This window comes from Apostichopus japonicus, chromosome 11 (genome assembly GCF_037975245.1).
Source record: "Apostichopus japonicus isolate 1M-3 chromosome 11, ASM3797524v1, whole genome shotgun sequence".
Classification (NCBI taxonomy): Eukaryota; Metazoa; Echinodermata; class Holothuroidea; order Aspidochirotida; family Stichopodidae; genus Apostichopus; species Apostichopus japonicus.
In genome coordinates this window covers 27,074,893-27,097,177 of record NC_092571.1, presented here as the reverse complement: position 1 = coordinate 27,097,177, position 22,285 = coordinate 27,074,893, and the positions used below count along the sequence as shown (strand labels likewise).

General features: G+C 37.7%; 1 protein-coding gene and 2 long non-coding RNA genes across 3 annotated transcripts in view; 1 reads left to right on the top strand and 2 right to left on the bottom strand.

The window, feature by feature from the left end:
• LOC139975557 (uncharacterized) overlaps window positions 1–17,622 on the bottom strand; it is a 466,508-nt gene extending 448,886 nt beyond the window's left edge. Inside the window, exon 1 of the long non-coding RNA XR_011795777.1 lies at window positions 17,460–17,622. This is a non-coding gene — a long non-coding RNA (uncharacterized lncRNA). The remainder of the gene's footprint in view (window positions 1–17,459) is intronic.
• Window positions 12,825–17,334, bottom strand: LOC139975563 (uncharacterized). Its single transcript, XR_011795784.1, has 2 exons — window positions 15,931–17,334; window positions 12,825–15,048 (listed from the first exon to the last, which is right to left on the bottom strand). It is a non-coding gene; the product is annotated as an uncharacterized lncRNA (long non-coding RNA).
• An 11-nt stretch (window positions 17,623–17,633) lies between the features above and the next one.
• Window positions 17,634–21,442, top strand: LOC139975532 (uncharacterized). Its single transcript, XM_071983530.1, has 2 exons — window positions 17,634–17,903; window positions 18,654–21,442. Exon 2 carries the CDS (start codon window positions 18,664–18,666, stop codon window positions 20,656–20,658), a length of 1,995 nt encoding a protein of 664 aa, XP_071839631.1. The 5' UTR covers window positions 17,634–17,903; window positions 18,654–18,663; the 3' UTR covers window positions 20,659–21,442.
• The last annotated feature ends 843 nt before the right edge of the window (window positions 21,443–22,285 follow it).

The following is a 22,285-nucleotide window of genomic DNA, read 5'->3' as shown; positions in this document are numbered from 1 at the left end:
TTCACGACATTGCCTAACATACACATTCTACGAGGGATGTCAGCCTATACTAGCCTAAGTCTGTACAACGGATGCCGGAACCACTGATCTGTACACTAACGTTAATCAACCCAGCATGCAGTTCGCGTTTGAACATTCGCGCAACTAGTACGTAGAATACTACAGCTCTAAACATCAGAACTGAACATTTTCGCGATCTAAGCCTAGACTCTACCCGATGTTAACGGCGAACGAATCTGCAGTTATTACAAGATGTAGGCCTACCTGCTACTACCTGCCGCTACTACTACTGCTAACCGAGGGATTTCAATCATCGTTTGCAGTTCCACTACCAGTTCTTAGTTAAACTTAAGGGTGTGTGAAATCATGCCAATTTGTATCCCAACAACCCCTATTTGAGATCAGAGTGTACCGATATGTTATTTTAATCGTGTCCATGTATTGCATATTTGTTATTTGTATTACGGTCGATAGTGTGTTGAAATAAGTCAAGGCTCATGTTGTATACTCATAACTAGCCTAATTGTATTCGGCATAATGTCTGTCAGTGAAGAGGAAACTTCGACCTCTGTTATGCAGAAACATAGGCCCACTGATTTTTTGCCATCACGATTTCAGGGCGATGTAATTGATGCAGATTTAGCCGAAGCTCATTTTTGGGGATTTGAAGATTATTTGGAGTTGCATAAATTGCCGTCCCAACCCCCCCCCCCCCTGGAGCGGAAGAATTTACTGAAATATGTCGCATATTTAAGCGAACACTTAAAGGCCAAGCCAAGATTAGTGGATCAGAGTGGACATAGGGTGCAAGAGGTAGTCAGAGAACCACCTCCAGAATTATTTGCTCAGCCAAAGCCAGTCATAACAAACATTGATCATTTGGTTACAGGGCACATTCCAAAACAAAAGGAATTGAATAAAGTCATGAAGGCAATTCAAGGAAAGCTGATCAAAAACTATGATCTGCTATTTGATGTAAAAGAGTTGCAATTTCAACAACAAACTTGTCCTTACTACAATCCAATTTATGATTTTCTTGCACATGACATTATTCCAAGTAATGCTAAGCATGCTAGAACTGTTCGTTCTCAAGCAGAGGATTATTTGTTATGTAATAGTTTGTTATTCAGGATATTTTTGCATGAGACTAATGATGCTAAGATGACTCTTCAGTTAGTCGTACCTGAGACTATGGTGGAACAGATAATATCTCGATATCATGATGACTTGTTAAGTAATCATCAGGGTGTAATGCGTACATATTTGACCATTAGACAGCATTTCTATCTGCGCAATATGTTTCAACGCATCAGTAATTATATTCAGGCATGTCTCCGTTGTCAAGAATTCCGTAAGAAACCGGACAAATTGAGACAACATCATGCTCGCATTCCTGATTCTTATCGTCCTTTTGATAGACTTAGTCTGGATTTCAAGACTATGCCCACAACGGCTACAGGATTTAAACATTTGATGGTTGTTTGTGATGAGATCACTAGATTTGTTGTATGTGTTTCTCTTACGACTCTTGATGCTGAAACAATATGTGAAGCATTATTGCAGAGGGTAGTCACAACCTTTGGTCCACCGTCTTGTATCATAAGTAATGCGGCATCTTCTCTTACAGGAAAATTAGTGGAGCTCTTAAGTAAAGCTTTAGGCATTGAACAAAAGTTCATCAGTGTAAGCAATCATGGAAGCTTACAGGTTGAAAGACACATTCAGACTCTTTCAAATTTCCTCAAAGTGAACTTAAATCAGTTTGGTGCGGATTGGGTACGGTTTGTCCCAACATCAGCCTATGCATATAACACATTTTCCTCTCCTCAGTTAGGTAACTATAGCCCATTTGAACTTGCATTTGGACGTAAGAAGCCAAATCTTACAAATTTATCATTCAATCCAATGGCAGGATTATCACAATCTCATGGAGAATATGCTGCATTGTTAAAGAAACGATTTGACCATTTGTCAAGGGTAATGTTGGTCTTACAAAGAAGCAACAAGATGCTTAAAATGTTAAGATAAGTGCAAAACTGGACAAAGGTGCAATTTATTCAACGGGTCAATTAGTGTATCTATATAAGCCAACGTCTTCCTCCTTGACAGCAAACTCTCGCAAAATTGCTGCAGAATGGTGTGGACCATTAGTGATCCATCAAGTTTTAGATAGGACTCATTATTTCTTGGCCACTCTCAAAGGGAAATTCTTAGTGATGTGTGCAATTATAACAGGCTTAAACCATGTTTTGTAAGAGCATCTTCTGAAACTAAGAATATCATCAACATTCAGAAATTGCGAAATGTCTTGAAAACAAGGGGTCCATCAAGTGAAAAGCTTGCACGAATGCGAAATGTTTTGAGTAGTAACACTTCTAACGCAGAAAATGTTAATGCCATGCAAGATGCACATATTGAGTTTCATGATGAGTTTGGTAACATTTTGCCAGGGGTAACTTCAGATCACATCATGTGTCTTGTGACCACTAAGCCAATGAATGTTGAATCCTTTCTAGAGAATAGAGCACATAATGAAGGATTAGCACTTCCATATCCTTCCATCAAAGGTAGCATATTAAGGCAAAAGAAAATTTTTGCAAATGCTCCACAAGGAGACATGAAAGTCCAACGTGCTCGATACAAATTGGGTGAATTGCAGGTTCTGGTCACCTATCAGATACCATATTTTCCATCAGGCTTTAAGAGTCATGATTTTTGGTGGGATGTAGGAAAATATTCCAACACGGGGGAAATAATAAATTTTCTCCATGAAAAGGGATTGAACATTACAGGCAATCCAGGCAGGATGTTGCAAACATTATATGGTTAGTATGTATAACTGCATATTGCTCTAAGTTCAGATGAACAGGTGTTTTACCCACGATTGTATGAATGGAATGCGTTATGGCAATTACCTGCATACCTATTAAGTGGAAGTCATTGTACTGTATGGTGTAAAAATATAAGCTTTATTGTTAAAACCACCACCAAGTGACCTAGTTTCATCTTTTATAACAAATGTGTAATGAGTATACCTTATTTCTCCTTATGGATTCGTTCAAACGTTTACCCGGCAATTAGAACATGTCCGGAATATTAGCAACATGGGTTTTCATATATTGAGAAATATTTTAGGGATATTTACGTTGCATCATTGATGTTATATGGAAGGCTATTCAGAGACAGCATTGAAGATGTGCAACTTTTGCTTACAGCAACAGTTATCGAAGCAAATGAAAGTATAGATCTTTGAGAAAGTTATGTATATATTTTCTTTTCCTCAAATATTCATGCAAAAGTAAATTTCATCATGAAGTTGAAAAGACAAGAAGTTAAGTGTTATGTAAATTTGAAGAAAGATTTGTTGATGTCATAGTCTATGGGGTCTGTTTTATGGTATCGAATATCTAGTACTTTGGTACTTTACTAGACTATCATTTCGGAGTGCATACCTAGGGTCACCATGCTATCGAGTCACATTTTGTTGATTTTCTTGAAGTGGATGTATATGGTTCACAAGGTTTCAAAGCAGTTTTGAAACTACTTTATGCCTTCATTAAAGACGAGGTTTTGTAAATGAGTTTGTAATATTTTAAGGTTCCTTTTTAAATGTACGATTTTTTTATGGAACGCTAAGGTGTTCTGTTCAGTTAAAAGATAACTAAGTATTCTCTGATCTCTCCCCAAATCACGGCATGATTTCACTTTTGATATGAATGTATTATTGATGTATGAAATGCATAAATGTATTTTGTAAGAGATACTGCATATTTTGCTGTGTCATGTAACTTTAAGATATCTTAATGATGTTGTTTTTTAGATTACATCATATGATGTCATCAATATTGAATAGGTACACAAAAAATGTCAAGGAGACAGTGTCAATGTATATAATATATGATCATTTTAACAATTCGTAACCTAGATGTTAACCTTTGAGATATATGCAGACCATTTATTGAATTCAATGAATATTAATGAATGTGCTTACACTACCGTCTTGAGATAATGATAAGTTAAAGCAGTATGATGTTAAAATTTTGGAGTATCCAAAAATTTTAAAAGATTGAGGGGGATGTTATGAAATAGTAATAGTGCCTCTTTGATGTTACCGAAAAACTCCATCGAGACACCTTACAGGCCTCTTATATATTTATCTAGGTCATGGATTCAGTTTTCCCACGAGAAGTTTTAACTATCTTATTGAATCTTGGTACAGGGCCTTTTCCCAAAATAGATTCCATTATGTCTGTGGAACATTCGAGAAGGTTCTCTCACGTGGTATGGAAGTTTCCATAGAAAAGGGAGGGACTTCCAAACTCCCAACCAATCAGGGCAGATCAGTGCCAGCGCACTTATTTTTATATCGTTAAGTTAATACAGGATGGTCAGGTTATTGGCTGCCTACTGATTGTGCGCAGTGGGATTTTATAGAAGTAAGGTATAAAAGGCGGCATGGGTTCGCAAATTTATCATTCCGTCATCAGTTCATCGCTTCGTCATTGCTTCGTCACCATTTCATCCCTCCTTCTAATTGCGTAATTGACGGAGTCAAATCATTGTAATTTTGTTTTATTTGTAAGAGAATCGACAGAGAAGAAATAATACGGAATCAATAATCAAATCCTATCTCGTCAAATTGTTTTTCTGTGAACTCATTGTTTTCTCCCGTTCGCGACATCTCCTGAAGAAGCATAAATACGGCATCAAGATAACCCCAGTAACTTTCTATCGCGAGTCCCGATATAGTATTACTATCGGAGGAGCGGGCTCGTCACAATATTACACCAGTCTAAAGTGGAAGGACGGCAGTATTGCACACTGATTGAAGCCACAAGTCCCAGCACTAAGTTTGAACCAAACTTTAGCACTGTAAACTTGCATTAAAGAGGAGCACCAAATAAGATGTTCACCCTTCGAACCGTAATAATACACTGAAGTCGAGAGCCGCTCATACTTTCTCACGTAAGACCGTAGTGTAGTGGAATGGCGAGGTAGAATTATCTAATATTAGACACGGATATCAGTCACGACGAGTGACCTACTTATCACTCAGACCAGCGTATACTAAATACACGTATAATAAATACAGTCGTTCGTGACAACCCGTTCACTTATTCATCTTTCCTTTATTTCAGTTTTATCCTTACTGGATGTTGAAGAAAAACTGAAGGTTGGACTGCATCCCCCAGAGTAAACTATAGGAAAATTACATCAAACAAGGAGGATTTATCTCATGTGGTTTTTCTAGACCAGAATTTCATAAGGAATAAGAAAATTTTAGGTAAAAAGCCCAAATCCTGATCGCACCCCCCGGTTAGGGGGGTTCTTTCTCGGGGCGGGTACATTTTTTAAGGCAAAATACCAGAGGTTACATTTACACACAAATAGGATAAAATGTGGTTTTCTAAACCATAATTTCATAAGGAATAAGAATATCTTGGATAAAAAGCCTAAATCCTGAACGCACCCCCCGAAAAAAAAAATTTGGGGGGGGCTCATTTTTAAGGAAAAAATACCATAAGTTACATTTACAAACAAATAAGATAAAACAAACTCTTATAAACCTCAAAATTTAAACCCAGATAGTTCATTAGGCCTTATACATTGGATTTTGTAACACTGTGGTTGTTGGGGAGTATTGGGGGTCTCTAAAGGACCCCCTATTTAACCCTAACGCACTAGGAGCGGGGGAGCATGTTGACATTTTTTGCCACGGATTTTGAGCCGTTTGAGATATGAACTAGATTCTTTCATGACTTCCCCACGTCTTACGTGCATTTTGACACCACTTTTGTCCATATAGGACCCCTGTAGGGTGAGTTTTGTACCAATTTGTGATGACGTCACAGAAATGTTTTCAATGTTTACATTGACGTTAGTATAGGATACAAATACTCTAACTTGGGACAGATTTAAAGTCTGTTTGGTTTGAAGTACATAACAATTATGCTTACTTAATCTTCTGAATCGCTAACATCAAGGGAAAATAACTAAAGCCCGTGGTCAAAGGGACCGCGAAAAACTTTGCAACGAAGAAATCACTGTGCTATTGGATGCACATGTTATTTGGCAACTCTCAATGCAGAGAGAAACATACCGTGAGATGAAAAAATCCTTTTCAGTATCAGCTTCCCACAAAATTTACATTTTTTTTCAACTCACTAAACTTTTTTTTCAAACAATAATTCAAATCTTCGTAATATTCTTAGAAAACTTGCACTTCAGTTGCCGCAAGTGGTTCTGGATCCGCCACTTCACAGGTAATTTTGATTTGATATCGCACTTGTGATCGATGTTTTGTGTAGTAACTACTAGTGGTATGTGTACTTGTCTAATGTGTACGTGTATGGTATATATTCGGAGGATCGGAAACAGCGACAACAAATCTTGTTCCTAACATGAGGTCACATGACCTCATGCGAATCGGAAAATTTTCGAGCAAACAAAGTTTCAAACGCTGAAGAGGGTAAATTCATTCTCAATTTTCGACTTGAAAAAATCAAGTTTTTAACTGGCAGAATGGTTGATACATGTTCTAGCGAACATTCTTTGATGGATCCCAAAAATATAGGACTTTGAAATTTTCGTGTCATGACCCCTTTAAGTAAACTTTTATACTAGGCGTTAAAATGGAGTTCACTTTCGATATAACACACATAATCGCGATAATGAATATGTCCAGTAATTTTTAAATATAGTTACAAAAGTAGGCCTATACATAAATTAAGACTTGCTTTACCATTCATGACATGATTTGAATTTACATTTATGCAAAAGTTGATATAAAAACAATATAATGTCACGTGGACGACAATCTCCCTGTTCGGATATGCCAATAACGAAATTATGCATTGATTGTTGAGATAATCCCTGAATGATGAATACTCTCAGCACAGTAATATATGATGCTTTTGCGTACCACAATTATTGTACAGATGATCCCGTTTGTGCTTAATTCGAGAAATCACCTTCCTATATTTGTACAAGTTATCAATTAACCACAAAGAACAAGGGTTCATTATAGATTACCTTTTTGGGAAAAAAATGCTAATCTACCACTGGAAGGAATATATTGTAGGCTATACATGTACAAGTTATAAGTTATATTACCATGATCAACTGCCATATATCTTGGAGTTTTGCTTTTACTATATTCAACGCGACGAAAATAACAAAGAAACACATTTAATGATTCCTATGTACAGTTTTATTTAACATCCTTGATACATCGAGAACCAGCCACACTTACCGTGTGAGAAATATTGAAAGCGAAGCATCTCATCACGACTTTTCGATAATTGTCGCTATGACCCATATTCACTAACGTGTCATCCGCACACTGAACTAATAGAAGTTTCAGGTAATCTTCTGAGAAAAGCATATACTGGGATTAATTAACATTATATATAAACATTATAGTTAGTACAACTCCCGCCCAGGACATTTTCCGAGGTGTTATTGTTTCAACCATTACAAGCACAAGGGATAAAATTGAAGGACCGCTCAATCGCTAAGCTTATCTGTGTGTAACATCATGTCATGTAAACACTGTACAGCATTACCAACTCTCTATTAAGAGCAAAACCAAAATCCAAGCCTGTTGGACGTAAACTTGAATATGAGATCAAATGCTACTAACAAACTTATTGTAAGTATTAGTTATTGGGCAAATGTATGCTTAGTCGATAACGCATTGATTTAGGGAACCTTAATCTGTCCATACATGGATGGATGGATGGATAAATGGATGAATGGATGAATGGATTGATGGATGGAAGGATGGATGAGTGGATGAATGGATGGATGGATGGATGGATGGATGGGTGGATGGATGGATGGATGGATGGATGGATGGATGGATGGATGGATGGATGGATGGATGGGTGGGTGGGTGGGTGGGTGGGTGGATGGATGGATAGATGGGTGGGTGGGTGGGTGGGTGGGTGGGTGGGTGGATGGATGGATGGATGGATGGATGGATGGATGGATGGATGGATGGATGGATGGATGGATGGATGGATGGATGGATGGATGGATGGATGGATGGATGGATGGATGGATGGATGGATGGATGGATGGATGGATGGATGGATGGATGGATGGATGGATGGATGGATGGATGGATGGATGGATGGATGGATGGATGGATGGATGGATGGATGGATGGATGGATGGATGGATGGATGGATGGATGGATGGATGGATGGATGGATGGATGGATGGATGGATGGATGGATGGATGGATGGATGGATGGATGGATGGATGGATGGATGGATGGATGGATGGATGGATGGATGGATGGATGGATGGATGGATGGATGGATGGATGGATGGATGGATGGATGGATGGATGGATGGATGGATGGATGGATGGATGGATGGATGGATGGATGGATGGATGGATGGATGGATGGATGGATGGATGGATGGATGGATGGATGGATGGATGGATGGATGGATGGATCGATCGATCGATGGATCGATTGATGGATCGATCGATTGATCGATCGATTGATTATATGCTGTAAAAGTCTGTTAACTGTAGTTAGAAATTAAAAAGGAGTTTAAAAAAAGTTGTAGTTCCAAGTTTCATTTTCAACTTCATTTTCGAGTCATTCTGACATATTTAGTCATATGCGGCAAGGATTACCTTAAATTATGAATCACATGTTATCATAAACTTAGTAATTGAGTTGCACAAGGCGCTGACCTCAGCGCAACTTTACTTTACTGATTTTGAGTTAAATCTGCAAAGGTATTACCAACGAGCAGAATGACGTACATCCATGTGCATTAGAAAGTCTGAACTGGCTTATTAATCGTGTTGATGAATTATTAAAATAAATGTAACTAATCTAATTTTCGTCATGAAGATATAACAGAAAGAACTAGTTACATCGTACAGCCAATTTGAGTATGCTTGTGTCCCATTGTATTTTCTTACATTAACTTGAATTGGTAAGTTTGCCCTGCTAACCCTGGAAACAAATCGAAGTCCCTGTCAGTTGGTGCATTCAGTTGTGGACGCATTGAGGTGAATTACAGTTCATTTTTGCCCAACCTAACTCCAGATGTACTACTGCTCCCCCCCCCCCCCCCCCTCCACAGATCTAGCCCTCTCTTCAGCATATGCAGTCACTTTTGATTATTTAAAGAGATTGTTAGGGCCAACTATTGATCCTTCTGTTGCAAGTTGTTCTTCACAAATTTTAATCTATCGGGCTTTCGATTCGTTATTTTCAAGGCTTAGTGTATAATGGATAAAATATTATTCACTTTTAATTCCCCTCTGAAACTAAATTACGTTTGAATTAAGTCTGAATGATTTGCATTGAACGAAGAGACACTAGGGCGACCCACAATGTTTAATAGCTACCATCAAACTTAATTAAATGTATCTTCAACCAATTTGACCTCTTGAGAACGTCTTGGGAAAATCCATTACATATTTTTTTCATTACTTAAACAGCGCCACACTGCACATTTGGAACCGAATAACAATCACGTCCAACTCCAATTAGAAAATATCATTTTACAGAACATGTTACTTTGTTGAATTAATATTTCAAACGTTGTCAGCCAGTCACTGCAGTCGGTCTAAAGAAAGCTAATCAGTCCCAACATCGATCTGCTGTTCACGCCTGGAAAGACGAGCTTCCCAGGTTGAAAATGGCTTCATCTGTCAACTTTGCAGAAAACATGGGCAAGCCGGCTAGAAGGTTGTAACTGTAATAAGCTCACTTCCGCCTACGATATTAGTGTGGTTCTAGTTACTGAACTATATACATTCAATATCATATTGTCAAGCTCAAAAAGACACAAATACTGCTTCAACCGTTACGTCGGTAAGTCCACTTTATGTTACTATAACTGTTAAACAAGCTATGGGCATCAATGTTTCGTTGATTTTTTTTTAAAAGCACTGTAGGCTAGCTTCACTTTGAAGCAATATTGTAGGGCTATATCAGATAGTTTAGCATCACATAGTATAGGCTAGTATAGGGACGGGTGCAGGGGAGCCAGCACTGATCAGAGTAAAGGCAGGAAATGCTTTCTCGACATTTCCCACTCTTCCAATTTTATAACAACAGAACAAGAGGCATTCTACTATCAGCATAGCATCATTCACCAATGATTTTGTTTTGCGCAAAATTTCGAGCACATCAAGAGTCGAAATTACGGCATTAAAAAACAAGTAACTAATTGCAATAATCCAATTGCAATCATGAGAAACATTTTAAGACTTTGAGGAGATAAACAGTCTCAGTTTTTACATTGAATAGTGGAACATTTGAAAGAAAGTTAGATGTTAAATAAAAAATGTAAAATATGAGTAATACGTCGACAGTTTGTGAATGAAATGCCTTAATTTCTACAAATAAAAATTCCAAACGAAGTAGTAGAAATGTTGAGATAAATGTCAAAAATTAGAGTTAAAAAATATCATCATTTGAGAAAAAGAGGAACTGAAATAGTAAGTAGAAGCTTGGGGCGATAATTCGAAATTATTAAATGTTCGTAAAACTTTCGTCTTTTCACAAAAATTATTAAATTTCATGTAAAAAATAATGCTAATCGAAGTTTGAGATGATATACTTCTAATCTTGTCTGAGATAATACTAATTACTTGATAGAAGAAGTGCTACTTCAAGAGGAGGCAGTTACTCAGGAAAAAGGACAAGATAAATTAATTCCAAGAACAGGTATAATCGAGATGTGGATAGGAAAAGTTGAAATTCCCAATTTATCGTCCAGGTCATCACAGCTTGTGCAAAACTGAAATAGTGCCAAGGGAACTTCTACAACTCAAAACCGACTTCTGTCCCACCCTTAACACAACTTTCAATCGGCTCCTACTACTCATGCATATTTAACTTCCATCGATATGTGAATAATGCATAACATACATACATACATTGAAGATATCTATTCAATTTGAGACATTAAAAAGCTCTTTTAAATGATCAACTATAGATATGATATAATCTTGATCGTGTATTATTTTTGTCCTTTCTGTTGGAGGTACATAGCCTAATTTGTTAGTATCATCACACGGCTGAAGACCAATATGGATTCAATGAGAATTGAGAATATTTTATTGACACTTTTATTGTGTGCGGTTATAACAACATGTTTGGAACCTTTCACTTTTGATTATTCAAAGAGATTGTTAGGGCCAACTATTGATCCTTCTGTTGCAAGTTGTTCTTCACAAATTTTAATCTATCGGGCTTTCGATTCGTTATTTCAAGGCTCAGTGTTTGTTACAGAATAACAATCACGTCCAACTCCAAATAGAAAGTATCATTTTATAATACGAGTTGTAATATCAGAATATCAAACTGTAATTATAACAGAAATTGTCACTTTGTTGGATTAATCTTTTAAACGTTGTCAGCCAGTCACTGCAGTCGGTCTCAAGAAAGCTAATCAGTCCTAACATCGATCTACTGTTTACCCCTTGGAAAGACGATCTTCCCAGATTGAAAATGGCTTCATTTGCTAACTTTGCAGGAAATATGGGCAAATCGAATAGCAATTGACCAAATGACGAATAGCTGGGAACGGAACTGATATAAAATATGGGAACTGATACCCAGACATTGGCGTTACAAGTACTGACGAAAGAAACATCTAATTAAGTCTGCCCGTTTAAGAAATAGATAACAAAAAATCTCCCGATACCAATCAAACAGGAATTCAAAATAAACCTGTCCACAACAGCTAGAGAAAGCCAGAGAGTACCATACGTGGGCTTTTAGAGGTTCCAAAGACAAAAAAGAAATGTTTGTAACCCAGAGGTCACTGGTTTTAATCCCTTTCCAACCATAAACCTGTTCTCCTTTCCATTGTCTTAACTTCCCCACTGAGTTTTTCTTTACATAGTTATAAAAATTCGAATTTCTCTGTCACTTTCTGGGTTGGATCGAATGAACTGGGGGTGATCAATGGTTACATGGTATACAAGGTAATGTGGCTTCTGAAACCCTCCCCACCCCAAATAATGAAATGACTATTTGGTCTTTTCCATTGTCTAATATTTCCAGGTGAGTTCTCCTTTATTTACTTACACAATATGTTATATTTACATAAGAACACGATCGCGTCACCCCGATAACACCTACCGTAGTTTACTACATTGTTTGTATATGGTTATATCACTACAATTGTTGAGTAAACTTGTTAAGTTTCCTTGGCAAACTAGTAAATAATAAAAACAGTGTTACATGCAGTTCGACGGACACCCCCACCCCCTCCTTGTATTCTCGTAAAAGTAACCACGCCTGTTTATAATAGTTATAAAAATGAGTTAAATTAAAGTGAAAAGGAGTTTTGACTGTTATAAACTTTACTTGCGTCCCCTTCAGTGAAACAAACGTTCTATTGGCTTATATTTCAATATCACATATATGTCAAGCTCAAAGGGACGCAAACACTGCTACAAACGTTACTTCGGTAAGTATTCATTTGACTTTATATTACTTTAACTATTAAGCAGTCAATGAGGAAAGGATTAAGGAATCTAGCTTTTCGGGTATAAGAGGCTAGGAAACATTTAGGGTTTCTAGGAACTATTTAAACCTGACTTTTATCCAAGAAAAAAAAAACTTTTTGTTCAACATTGATAAATTTACCAGAAATTATATTGCTTTTAATGACGTTTGCTCTCGGGTATAAAAATATGGTATATATAAGGGAAAAATCTACGCTATGACTGTCATTGTCTTTAAACCTTCAAAATGTGAGTTAAAAAGGCAAATGCATTGTAATCATACTGCAGATACATAAATTTGAGACAAAAAATAACACAATCAGAAAATTATTCTTTGTTTGTACCAACTTATGTATTTCATGTTATATTTTATCTACATGACCATAAACTGAAATTTAGTAGGTTAATTTCTTACATGAATAAAGGAAGAAAAATACCTCTTGTCCCTGTACAAAAGTGAATCAGTGAAACAAATACACCCCACAACTGCAAGGGAGTGTCATTTAGCACCAAGAAGAAACACCATTAATGGCTTACAATACAGTTCTGAGGGGCGTACCAATACGCCCCGCTACTGGTTGGAGTGTCATTTAGCACCAAGAAGTAACAACATTTAGTGGCTTGCAATACAGTTCTGAGGGGCGTACCAATACGCCCCACTACTGGTTGGAGTGTCATTTAGCAACAAGAAGTTACAAAATTTAGTGGCTTGCAATACAGTTCTAAGGGGCGTACCAATACGCCCCGCTACAGGTTGGAGTGTCATTTAGCACCAAGAACTAACACCATTAAGGGGCATACCAATACGCCCCGCTACTGGTTGGAGTGTCATTTAGCACCAAGAAGTAACAACATTTAGTGGCTTGCAATACAGTTCTGAGGGGCGTACCAATACGCCCCGCTACTGGTTGGAGTGTCATTTAGCACCAAGAACTAACACCATTAAGGGGCGTACCAATACGCCCCGCTACTGGTTGGAGTGTCATTTAGCACCAAGAAGTAACAACATTTAGTGGCTTGCAATACAGTTCTAAGGGGCGTACCAATACGCCCCGCTACTGGTTGGAGTGTCATTTAGCACCAAGAACTAACACCATTAAGGGGCGTACCAATACGCCCCGCTACTGGTTGGAGTGTCATTTAGCACCAAGAAGTAACAAAATTTAGTGGCTTGCAATACAGTTCTAAGGGGCGTACCAATACGCCCCGCTACTGGTTGGAGTGTCATTTAGCACCAAGAAGTAACAAAATTTAGTGGCTTGCAATACAGTTCTAAGGGGCGTACCAATACGCCCCGCTACTGGTTGGAGTGTCATTTAGCACCAAGAAGTAACAAAATTTAGTGGCTTGCAATACAGTTCTGAGGGGCGTACCAATACGCCCCACTACTGGTTGGAGTGTCATTTAGCAACAAGAAGTTACAAAATTTAGTGGCTTGCAATACAGTTCTAAGGGGCGTACCAATACGCCCTGCTACTGGTTGGAGTGTCATTTAGCACCAAGAACTAACACCATTAAGGGGCGTACCAATACGCCCCGCTACTGGTTGGAGTGTCATTTAGCACCAAGAAGTAACAAAATTTAGTGGCTTGCAATACAGTTCTAAGGGGCGTACCAATACGCCCCGCTACTGGTTGGAGTGTCATTTAGCACCAAGAAGTAACAAAATTTAGTGGCTTGCAATACAGTTCTAAGGGGCGTACCAATACGCCCCGCTACTGGTTGGAGTGTCATTTAGCACCAAGAAGTAACAACATTTAGTGGCTTGCAATACAGTTCTGAGGGGCGTACCAATACGCCCCACTACTGGTTGGAGTGTCATTTAGCAACAAGAAGTTACAAAATTTAGTGGCTTGCAATACAGTTCTAAGAGGTGTACCAAAACGCCCCGCTAATGGTTGGAGTGTCATTTAGCACCAAGAAGTTACACCATTAGTTCTGAAATAACATAATAACACCATTAGGTGGCTAAGAATGCAGTTCTGAAGTCCGTACCGATACACCCCCTACTGCTCGGAGTGTCAGTTAGCAATAAGAAATTACATCATTAATAACAACAATAAGTGGCTTACAATGCAGTTCTGAAGGATGTACTATTCAGACTCTCAGATTGCTCTAATGGGCATACTGATACCCCTACTAATAATTTTTCACCAAAAAAATACAATAATAAGAGAAAGTCACTGTAACCTTACCCCCCCTCCCCCCCCCCCTTTTTATTTCACACACACTTAAAACAAGCATTTTAGGATTTGCAGAGTAGAAGACCATGTGGCTGTTTCAGTATTGCCACTTCCTGAACACATATACCCTACAAGACAATTAACCTCCCTGTTGTCCCCAAATGACCTTTGACCTTCACCAAAATCAATAGGCTTCTTTTAATCGGTGCTATAAACTTTTTTTTCATCCTCTGTGATCTAGGATCATCCCTAGCAACAATAGTCACATTAAGTTCTGTGCCATCATCCCATCAGTTTCCTTGCAATGGTTTTCCTCTTGAACGCAATGGCCAGACCAAACAGACTCAGTGTGAGCATTTCTGTGTCATCTTCAGAAAAAAAGAGAGAAATAAAACTTTATTCTACACTGACAGTCTAACCATTTTATTTATTTTTTATCTGTTGCATTGATAGTAAAAAAACAAATGAACAAAGACTGCAAATGTTTTTTGATATGATAAGTTAGCAGAACTATACTGTCATATGATTGCAGTGCTATCACTCTGCTGTCCTCTACAATCTGAGTAATACTATGACAGAGGTCACATTTCTGCCTGTATTAGTAGCCTACATGTTGTTCCCATTATACAAGTGAAGATTCCATTTGAATGTAATGTGTCCCCTTGGAGTAATATTGAATTAAAACATTGAATTTAATTTGATGTGACATTTGACCTATGTTTCTGGGGGGGGGGGGGGGGAGGGGTCTGCTAGACATAGACTTTAACCCTAAAACACCTTCATACCAAGTTTTAAGAAAATCAACCCAGTCATTGAAGAGGACTGTTTGACATAAAATTGGACACCCCACACAGACAACTTTTACCCCTCCCTCAGTCAAACACTTCCGGTGACCATGCAATACCCCACAATGAATGACCCCTATTGGGAAAACTAACCACTACCATGGCAACTGTTGCGTAATACTGTTAATGGTCCAACTTGCAAAGGAACTACAATATTGTACCTAATCCTTCCTATGAGAGTGATTAGATAACAATTATTTGAAAATTCACATACTGTAAGAGAGCGATTCTGTGTGCACAACACAAAGTTATGTGTTATGTGTAGACAAGGACTTTCCATACACACTTTCAATGTCTTAATGCATAGGTCATTGCAACCTGAATATACAATATGGAGGAATGAGATGAATAACTGCTCGGCAAAAATTCTTCTATAAAAACAAAATTCATAGTAGTCACCTTTACCTCAATGCTCATCTGATGCCTGGTTTCCCCTATTTTGATGTGCTTGTTTGCTAACCAAAGTTTTGTATCTTTACATTCTTGTATGGATTTCTCTCTCTCAGCTCCTTACAGGCTGTCAGATTGTGGATGCCACCAATAACTTCATAATGGTATCCATTTGCCTGAAAGAAAAATTTGTTACAAAATGTGAAAATGAATATATCAGTAACTTAAGTCAAAGTAGCGTAATGTCAGACTTTTGTCCTCAAAGATCAGGTGTAATTGACATGCAAACAGAAAGCCACAGGGCTTAGTGATTCCTTTGCCTATTGTTATTGTAGGGCATTGGAGGGGAGAGTTCTACTGAGTACATGGGATCCACAGTGAAATGGAAAAAAAATCTCTTGCAACTATTAGCAAAGGAGAACTAAATGTGTACTCAAAGATATGGTGTGGACAACCCTGAGTTATCATGTTTTCAAAGGTTTTTAATATTATGATGTATGTAGGAATCCACATGTCAAGTAAAAGATCTGTTCATGTTGTTCTTCTTGTCTTGGGCTAATATTGCCATGTGCATGGTGAGGTACCATGTTCAAGAAGTTTTTCAGACTGAAATTAACTGACCTTGAGTGACGTTGACCGAAACAGCCAAAAAAAAAGAAGACAAATGCTTAATTCCTATCAAATTTGAAATTTACCAAAACTTCACTTCTTCAGCTAGAAAAGTTGTCAGTTGTTGACCACTAGTGACCTCAAATGACCTTGACTTCTCCCAACACACTATCAGCTGAGTATTTACTAAGAGTGTCTTCATACTGAGCATTAACTTCATGCAAGCTGTACTTAGTGAGATATGTTTTCAGAATTTAACTAAAATGTACCTCAAATGACATTTGACCTCAAAAAAGTTAACATTATAGATGGCAAGTATTCAATCAGAGGAACAAATTTGACATTCTATGTAGCTTTATTCTTTGACTTAGCTCATTCACAGAGTTTTCAGGTTTAGACCATTGGTTATCTCATATGACCTTTGGCCCCTCCCAAAGCAATAACAGTGAAGAATTTACTAAGGTGGTAGATACCGAATACATTCTTGTAATTGTTCAAAGTGTGAACTATATGTAAGCTGTACATGGTGAGATAACCTGTTAACAAAGTTTCAGATTTTTAGGTGGTGTGGACCTCAAACAATTTTTTACGTACTAAGTAACAGCAAGTGGTAAGCACTCGATTGAGGGATAAGCATACTAATTTCACTTAACCTTTACTTCAGTAAGGTCATTTATGGGGTTTATAACTGTTGACCACTGGCAATTAAATAACAATTGCAGCTGAGAATTTGCTAAGGGGTAGCTTTCTACCAAGTATGAACTTCATGCATATTGCACTTGTTGAATTATCAAAGTTTTCAAAATTTGAGCTAAGGCATCTAGAGCTCTCTCACATATGCACACACAAGCAGTCACTGCTGCATGGTTTTTGATAAACAATTATGAAGCACTCCATTATAAAAATCACTTAATAATCAAGTGCTGATTACTCACCGTGGGTTCTGAAAAATTCTCCAAGTTTTCCAAAGTTGTTGCTATAACAGTCAGTGGTTGATATTGTGGTTGTTAAATTCTAACATAGCCTCTTTTAGTTTGGTGAGAAATTACACATTCACTTCTCTCAACTTCCGACCAACTTCTAGATTTTCTATGTCAATATTTGGGCCATTCCACGTCACGTAAGTCACAAATCAGAGAGAAATTTTACACTTGTTTTCAATATCTAGTTCAGTTTAAGTCTATAGTCAAGTCAGAAGCCTATAGTTCTTGAACTTTGAAAACCCACAATTAATTCTGTCACCACTGCGAAACATTAATGCTTTCCCATTGCGAATTATAGCGCCCTCAACTTGTGTCACGTAAGTCACGCAGAGAAATGAAGAATTTCAACTTTTTGAAGGAAATCAATTAATCCTGTGAAGTATTCAAAGAAATATGGTAAGTTGCCTATTATACTTTAAAAGGACACATTGAGGAAGAACTTCAAGGTAAAATTTAATTGATATGTTTTTTATACCAATAGTCATATGCAAATTAGCGACGTCACGTAAGTCACACACAATTGTCACGTAAGTCACACGTGTGAAACTGCTCAGTTTCCTCTCACTGTTTTCAAGATAAAAGGTAACACAGGCTTAGGACATGTTTACAAGTTCATTATATTGAGCTGGGGCAAGAAGGAGGGGGCTATTACAAATAAAAATAGTGGATAGAAAGAGCACATGTCAGTTCATTGTACACTAGCTTATCACAGTAGTTGCTGGAAGAATTTTAATTGTTGGTGCAAAATAAATGTAAGCCTAAAAATAAAATATGCAGTCACATTGTGCATGAAACTCCTTTTATGGGTGCTTTAAATTATGTTGTCATGTTGCTTTAAGTGATTAAAGTCACAGAGTGAGATCATATCTAGAAGTAAGTTCACTTGTACATAGAAAGTACTATAGACTAGTTCTGCGAAATATTTCAACTTATGTAATAGCTTACTACTTTTTTAATTAGGAGTAATCAAGTTTCTTTTCTAGACTAGTTAATACAGAATATTTCTAATGAATTTGCATTTCTACCTCTTTGGTTATATTTTAAAGTTTTTTTGGTAACATTATAGTCACTTTTTGGAAATTTGGATTAATAATTGGGTTGAAACTATGGTTGGGCAATACAATGATGCTTTTTGTATATTTGTAGGTTTCTGAGGATGCCGAAATCATCTGCTCAAAGAATGAAAGAATTGCGTCAAAGGCAAGCTGCTTCTGACCCAAACTACAAGCAAAAGGAGAGTACAAGAATATCAAAGTTGCAGCGAAGGCAGCGAGACTTGATGTCGGAAGAAGAACGTAATAAATTACGTGAAGACCAACGAATGAAAATGAGAGCCTGGAGAAGAAAAAAGGCAGAATCTCAGGTCTTGAAAATTATCACCTTCCCCAGAAAACCTTTCAAAAGCCCCCAGAGTTTTGGAAAAGCTGTGCAAAGAACTTATAAAACTTTGCCATCATCACCTAACAAAAAGCTAGCAGTTGTATGCGGTCTTGCCAAGAAGTATGGGGTAGACTTAGCAGAAAAAATGGAATGCAACTTAGGAAATAGAAGTAGTTATTGTGCCCTTTCAGAGGAAGTTAAGGAGGCGGTGAAGAATTTCTACTACAGGGCTGATGTTGTCTGGACTGCCCCTGGAATGAGAGATGAACTAACTGTCTGGATTGATGGAAAGAAGGAGAAGATGAGGAAGTATTACCTAACCTTGTATCTTCGAGAGCTATTTTCTCTCTTCAAGCAAGAAAACCCTGACATTGTCATAGGATTCTCAAAATTTGCCTCACTCCGTCCAACAAATGTTCTGCTACTGAAAAGCCAACCAATGGACCAGTGTAAGTGCATTATCCATGAAAACTTCATTTTCAAACTGACTGCACTGAACATTACCTTGGACAACTTTTGGGAGAACATACTTTGTGCCCCTGCAGACTTCAATTCTGCATGCTGGAGGGGTTCATGTGAGAACTGCTGCAGAGGTGGAAAGTTGGATTTGTCATCCTGTAGTGATGCAGATGAAGTGCACTGGAAGGAGTGGTCCAAGGATCCCAATGGTAGAATTCTCCAAGAAACAAGGGAAGGATGTGTCGGGGAGCTTAAGGAACTTTTAATAAACCATTTCAGTGATTATCAGGAGCATGTTCGGATTAAACGAATCATGTCTCACTCATTTGAAAGAGACAAGGCTGATCCTCGATTTTATGTATTGCAGATAGATTTTGCAATGGCATACAGCTGCGAATACCAAAACGAAATTCAATCTGCGTTATGGTCACGGCAAAGTGTTAATTTGTTCACAGCAGCTGTGTATGATCCATCTGGGCAATGTAGCTCACACCTGATTGTCACAGATAGTAGTGACAAAGGCAAAGATAGTGTCTTCACGTTTGTAGGAGCTTTAGTTGAAGACTTGCAGCTCTCAGCAGAGGAGGAGCTTATCATCTACTCTGATGGGCCTTCAAGCGAGTTCAAAAACAAGTACATTACTGGAAAGTTTTTGTCACTCCTTTCTGAAGATCTCAATAGGCCCATCACATGGAAGTACTTTGCTACTTCACATGGGAAAGGTGTGGTGGATGGAATTGGAGGAGCTGCTAAGGCTAGAGTTAGGGACAAAGTGAGGAGCAAGGGGAAAGATGCCCTTGTTGTTCAGTCAGCCCAAGATTTTGCTAATGCTGTGAAGAAGTTGATGCCACAGGTGCACACCCAACTCATAAATGATGATAAAATAAAGGCTAATATCTCGCGCAAAAATCCTTGGGAGGGTACCCTAGATATTCCTGGGGTAAGAAAAATCCATGTCGCAAAGGCAGTAGGTGGCAAGGTGTGTGTGTGGAAAACAGCATTAGATACCCAAGGAGATCCAGTAATGTCAGTTACTTATGTTGTACCTCCTGCTCTGACCTTCCATATTAAGGTCGGTGATTGGGTTGTTGTCAAATATGATGATGTACTGTACCCAGGAGAGGTTACAAATGTAAAGGGCAAAGACACAGAGGTCAGTGTGATGGTGCCTGCCACCAACACAACATGGAAATGGCCGCTTACAGTAGATAAAATCTTCTACCAGCCTGAAAACATCATTAAAAAGATTGTGCCCCCTGAAGCACCTTGTGCAGTTCATGGAAGACTGCAGTTCACATTTAAAGAACTTTAAGGTAACAGGTAATACTGTTCTAAGTTTAAGCTGTTTGAGCCAATTTTTTGCAATTCACTTATATGTTACATTTCAATTTTACTTAACATTATAAATATTGTTTTGTATTTTAGAACTGAGTAGGTATCTCTGATAATAAAGGAAGGTGTTTTATACCTGTTATAAAATAAAAGACCTCAAAACTGTGTGAAAGTGTTGAGAATTAACTTGTCACGTAAGTTACACTTCCCTTTGTGACTTACGTGACGTCACGTAAGTCACACATTTCCGGAGTCCATAAATTTGTTAAAGTTTGTTAAATTGATCAATAGTGGTGGTATCACAGATCAACCTTTATAGCTACCTTTTCAATTGTAGCTCACTTTCCTCTAGCACACTGTATATCATTGGAGGAAAACATTTGCTTTCATTTTTGTCACGTAAGTCACAGCCTGAGCGTGGTATTTTTAACATAATCTGTGTTGCCAGTAACAAAGAAAATTTGTTCAAATGTGTTATTAAATAAATTAGCAGACTGTATTTAACTGCCACATATAAAGAAAGCTTGTACTTTTCTTTCATTTAAGGATTTTTTTCTACTTTAAATTATTGTTTGATAATTCACTGTGAATGTACCTTCATTTTGAGATGGATACTCATTGCTATAACCCAAGTTTGAGTAATCAGAAGAAGAAAACTTTAACAGTTTAAGAAAGTCTAACCAACCTACTTTCCAAAATACACAAATAGAGACAACTAATAACCCTTTCTAATTTTGCCATGTTGGGACCACTTGGTGTGGAATAGCCCATTTGCAACACCTGTGGAGAAGTAAAAACGATGGTAAGTAAATTTCTGCAAAGCTAACATCAACTGACAGGGAAATGCCATACATGTTGGTATGCAAAATGTTTTCCGTAAACTTTGTAAAGCTAAAAATACTATCCAAACCAAATGTACACAGTGACTATAATGATTGTTAAAGTATGTTGAAAAGCAATGTTCAATTAATGAACACATTATTAATGGGGTTCTGACCCCTCCCCGATAACACTCAAATAAAAACTGATACTTCTATTGATGTTGTAAATTTCTGGTGAAAAGTCAACAGTTGAGGCAGTTCTTAATGGGCATGCAGTAGGAGGCATACAGATGGCTCAGTATGAAGGACACTGCACAGAAACTGATGTAAAATGAATTTAACAGCTGCCTACTGTCCTTTTAGTTGTGGGTTGCTGAATATTACTCATACAGTATGCGGGCCCACCATGGTAGCCACAGGAGGAAATTTTGACTAACAAAAGGCCAAAAATAGATTGCTGAAAATGGAAGATGATTGTTTTAGCATCTAGGACAAACTTTTATCAATGTTTTTTCGTGTTGAAAATTAACGCTTATTCAAATTCTCTTCAATTTTTTTTTTTGTCCAGTAAATTGGTGAACCAAAAGGGTTGGGTTTTTTTTTCCCTTTGTTTTTTGGTGGGCCAGATTAGATTGTCTGGCATGCTCAATCTGGCTAGTAGGGGCCCCTGTTCTAAAACCACAATTCCAATTCCTGAGGCAGTATATTGTACTGCTACCGTACCTGACAGCTTCTAAGGGTTCTCACCTAAGAATGCTGCATTAACTTCCTTCTTGATGAATTCTA

Excerpts from the sequence above, each read along its gene's own strand:
- LOC139975532 (XM_071983530.1), top strand. The coding sequence starts at position 18,664 with ATGCCGAAATCATCTGCTCAAAGAATGAAAGAATTGCGTCAAAGGCAA.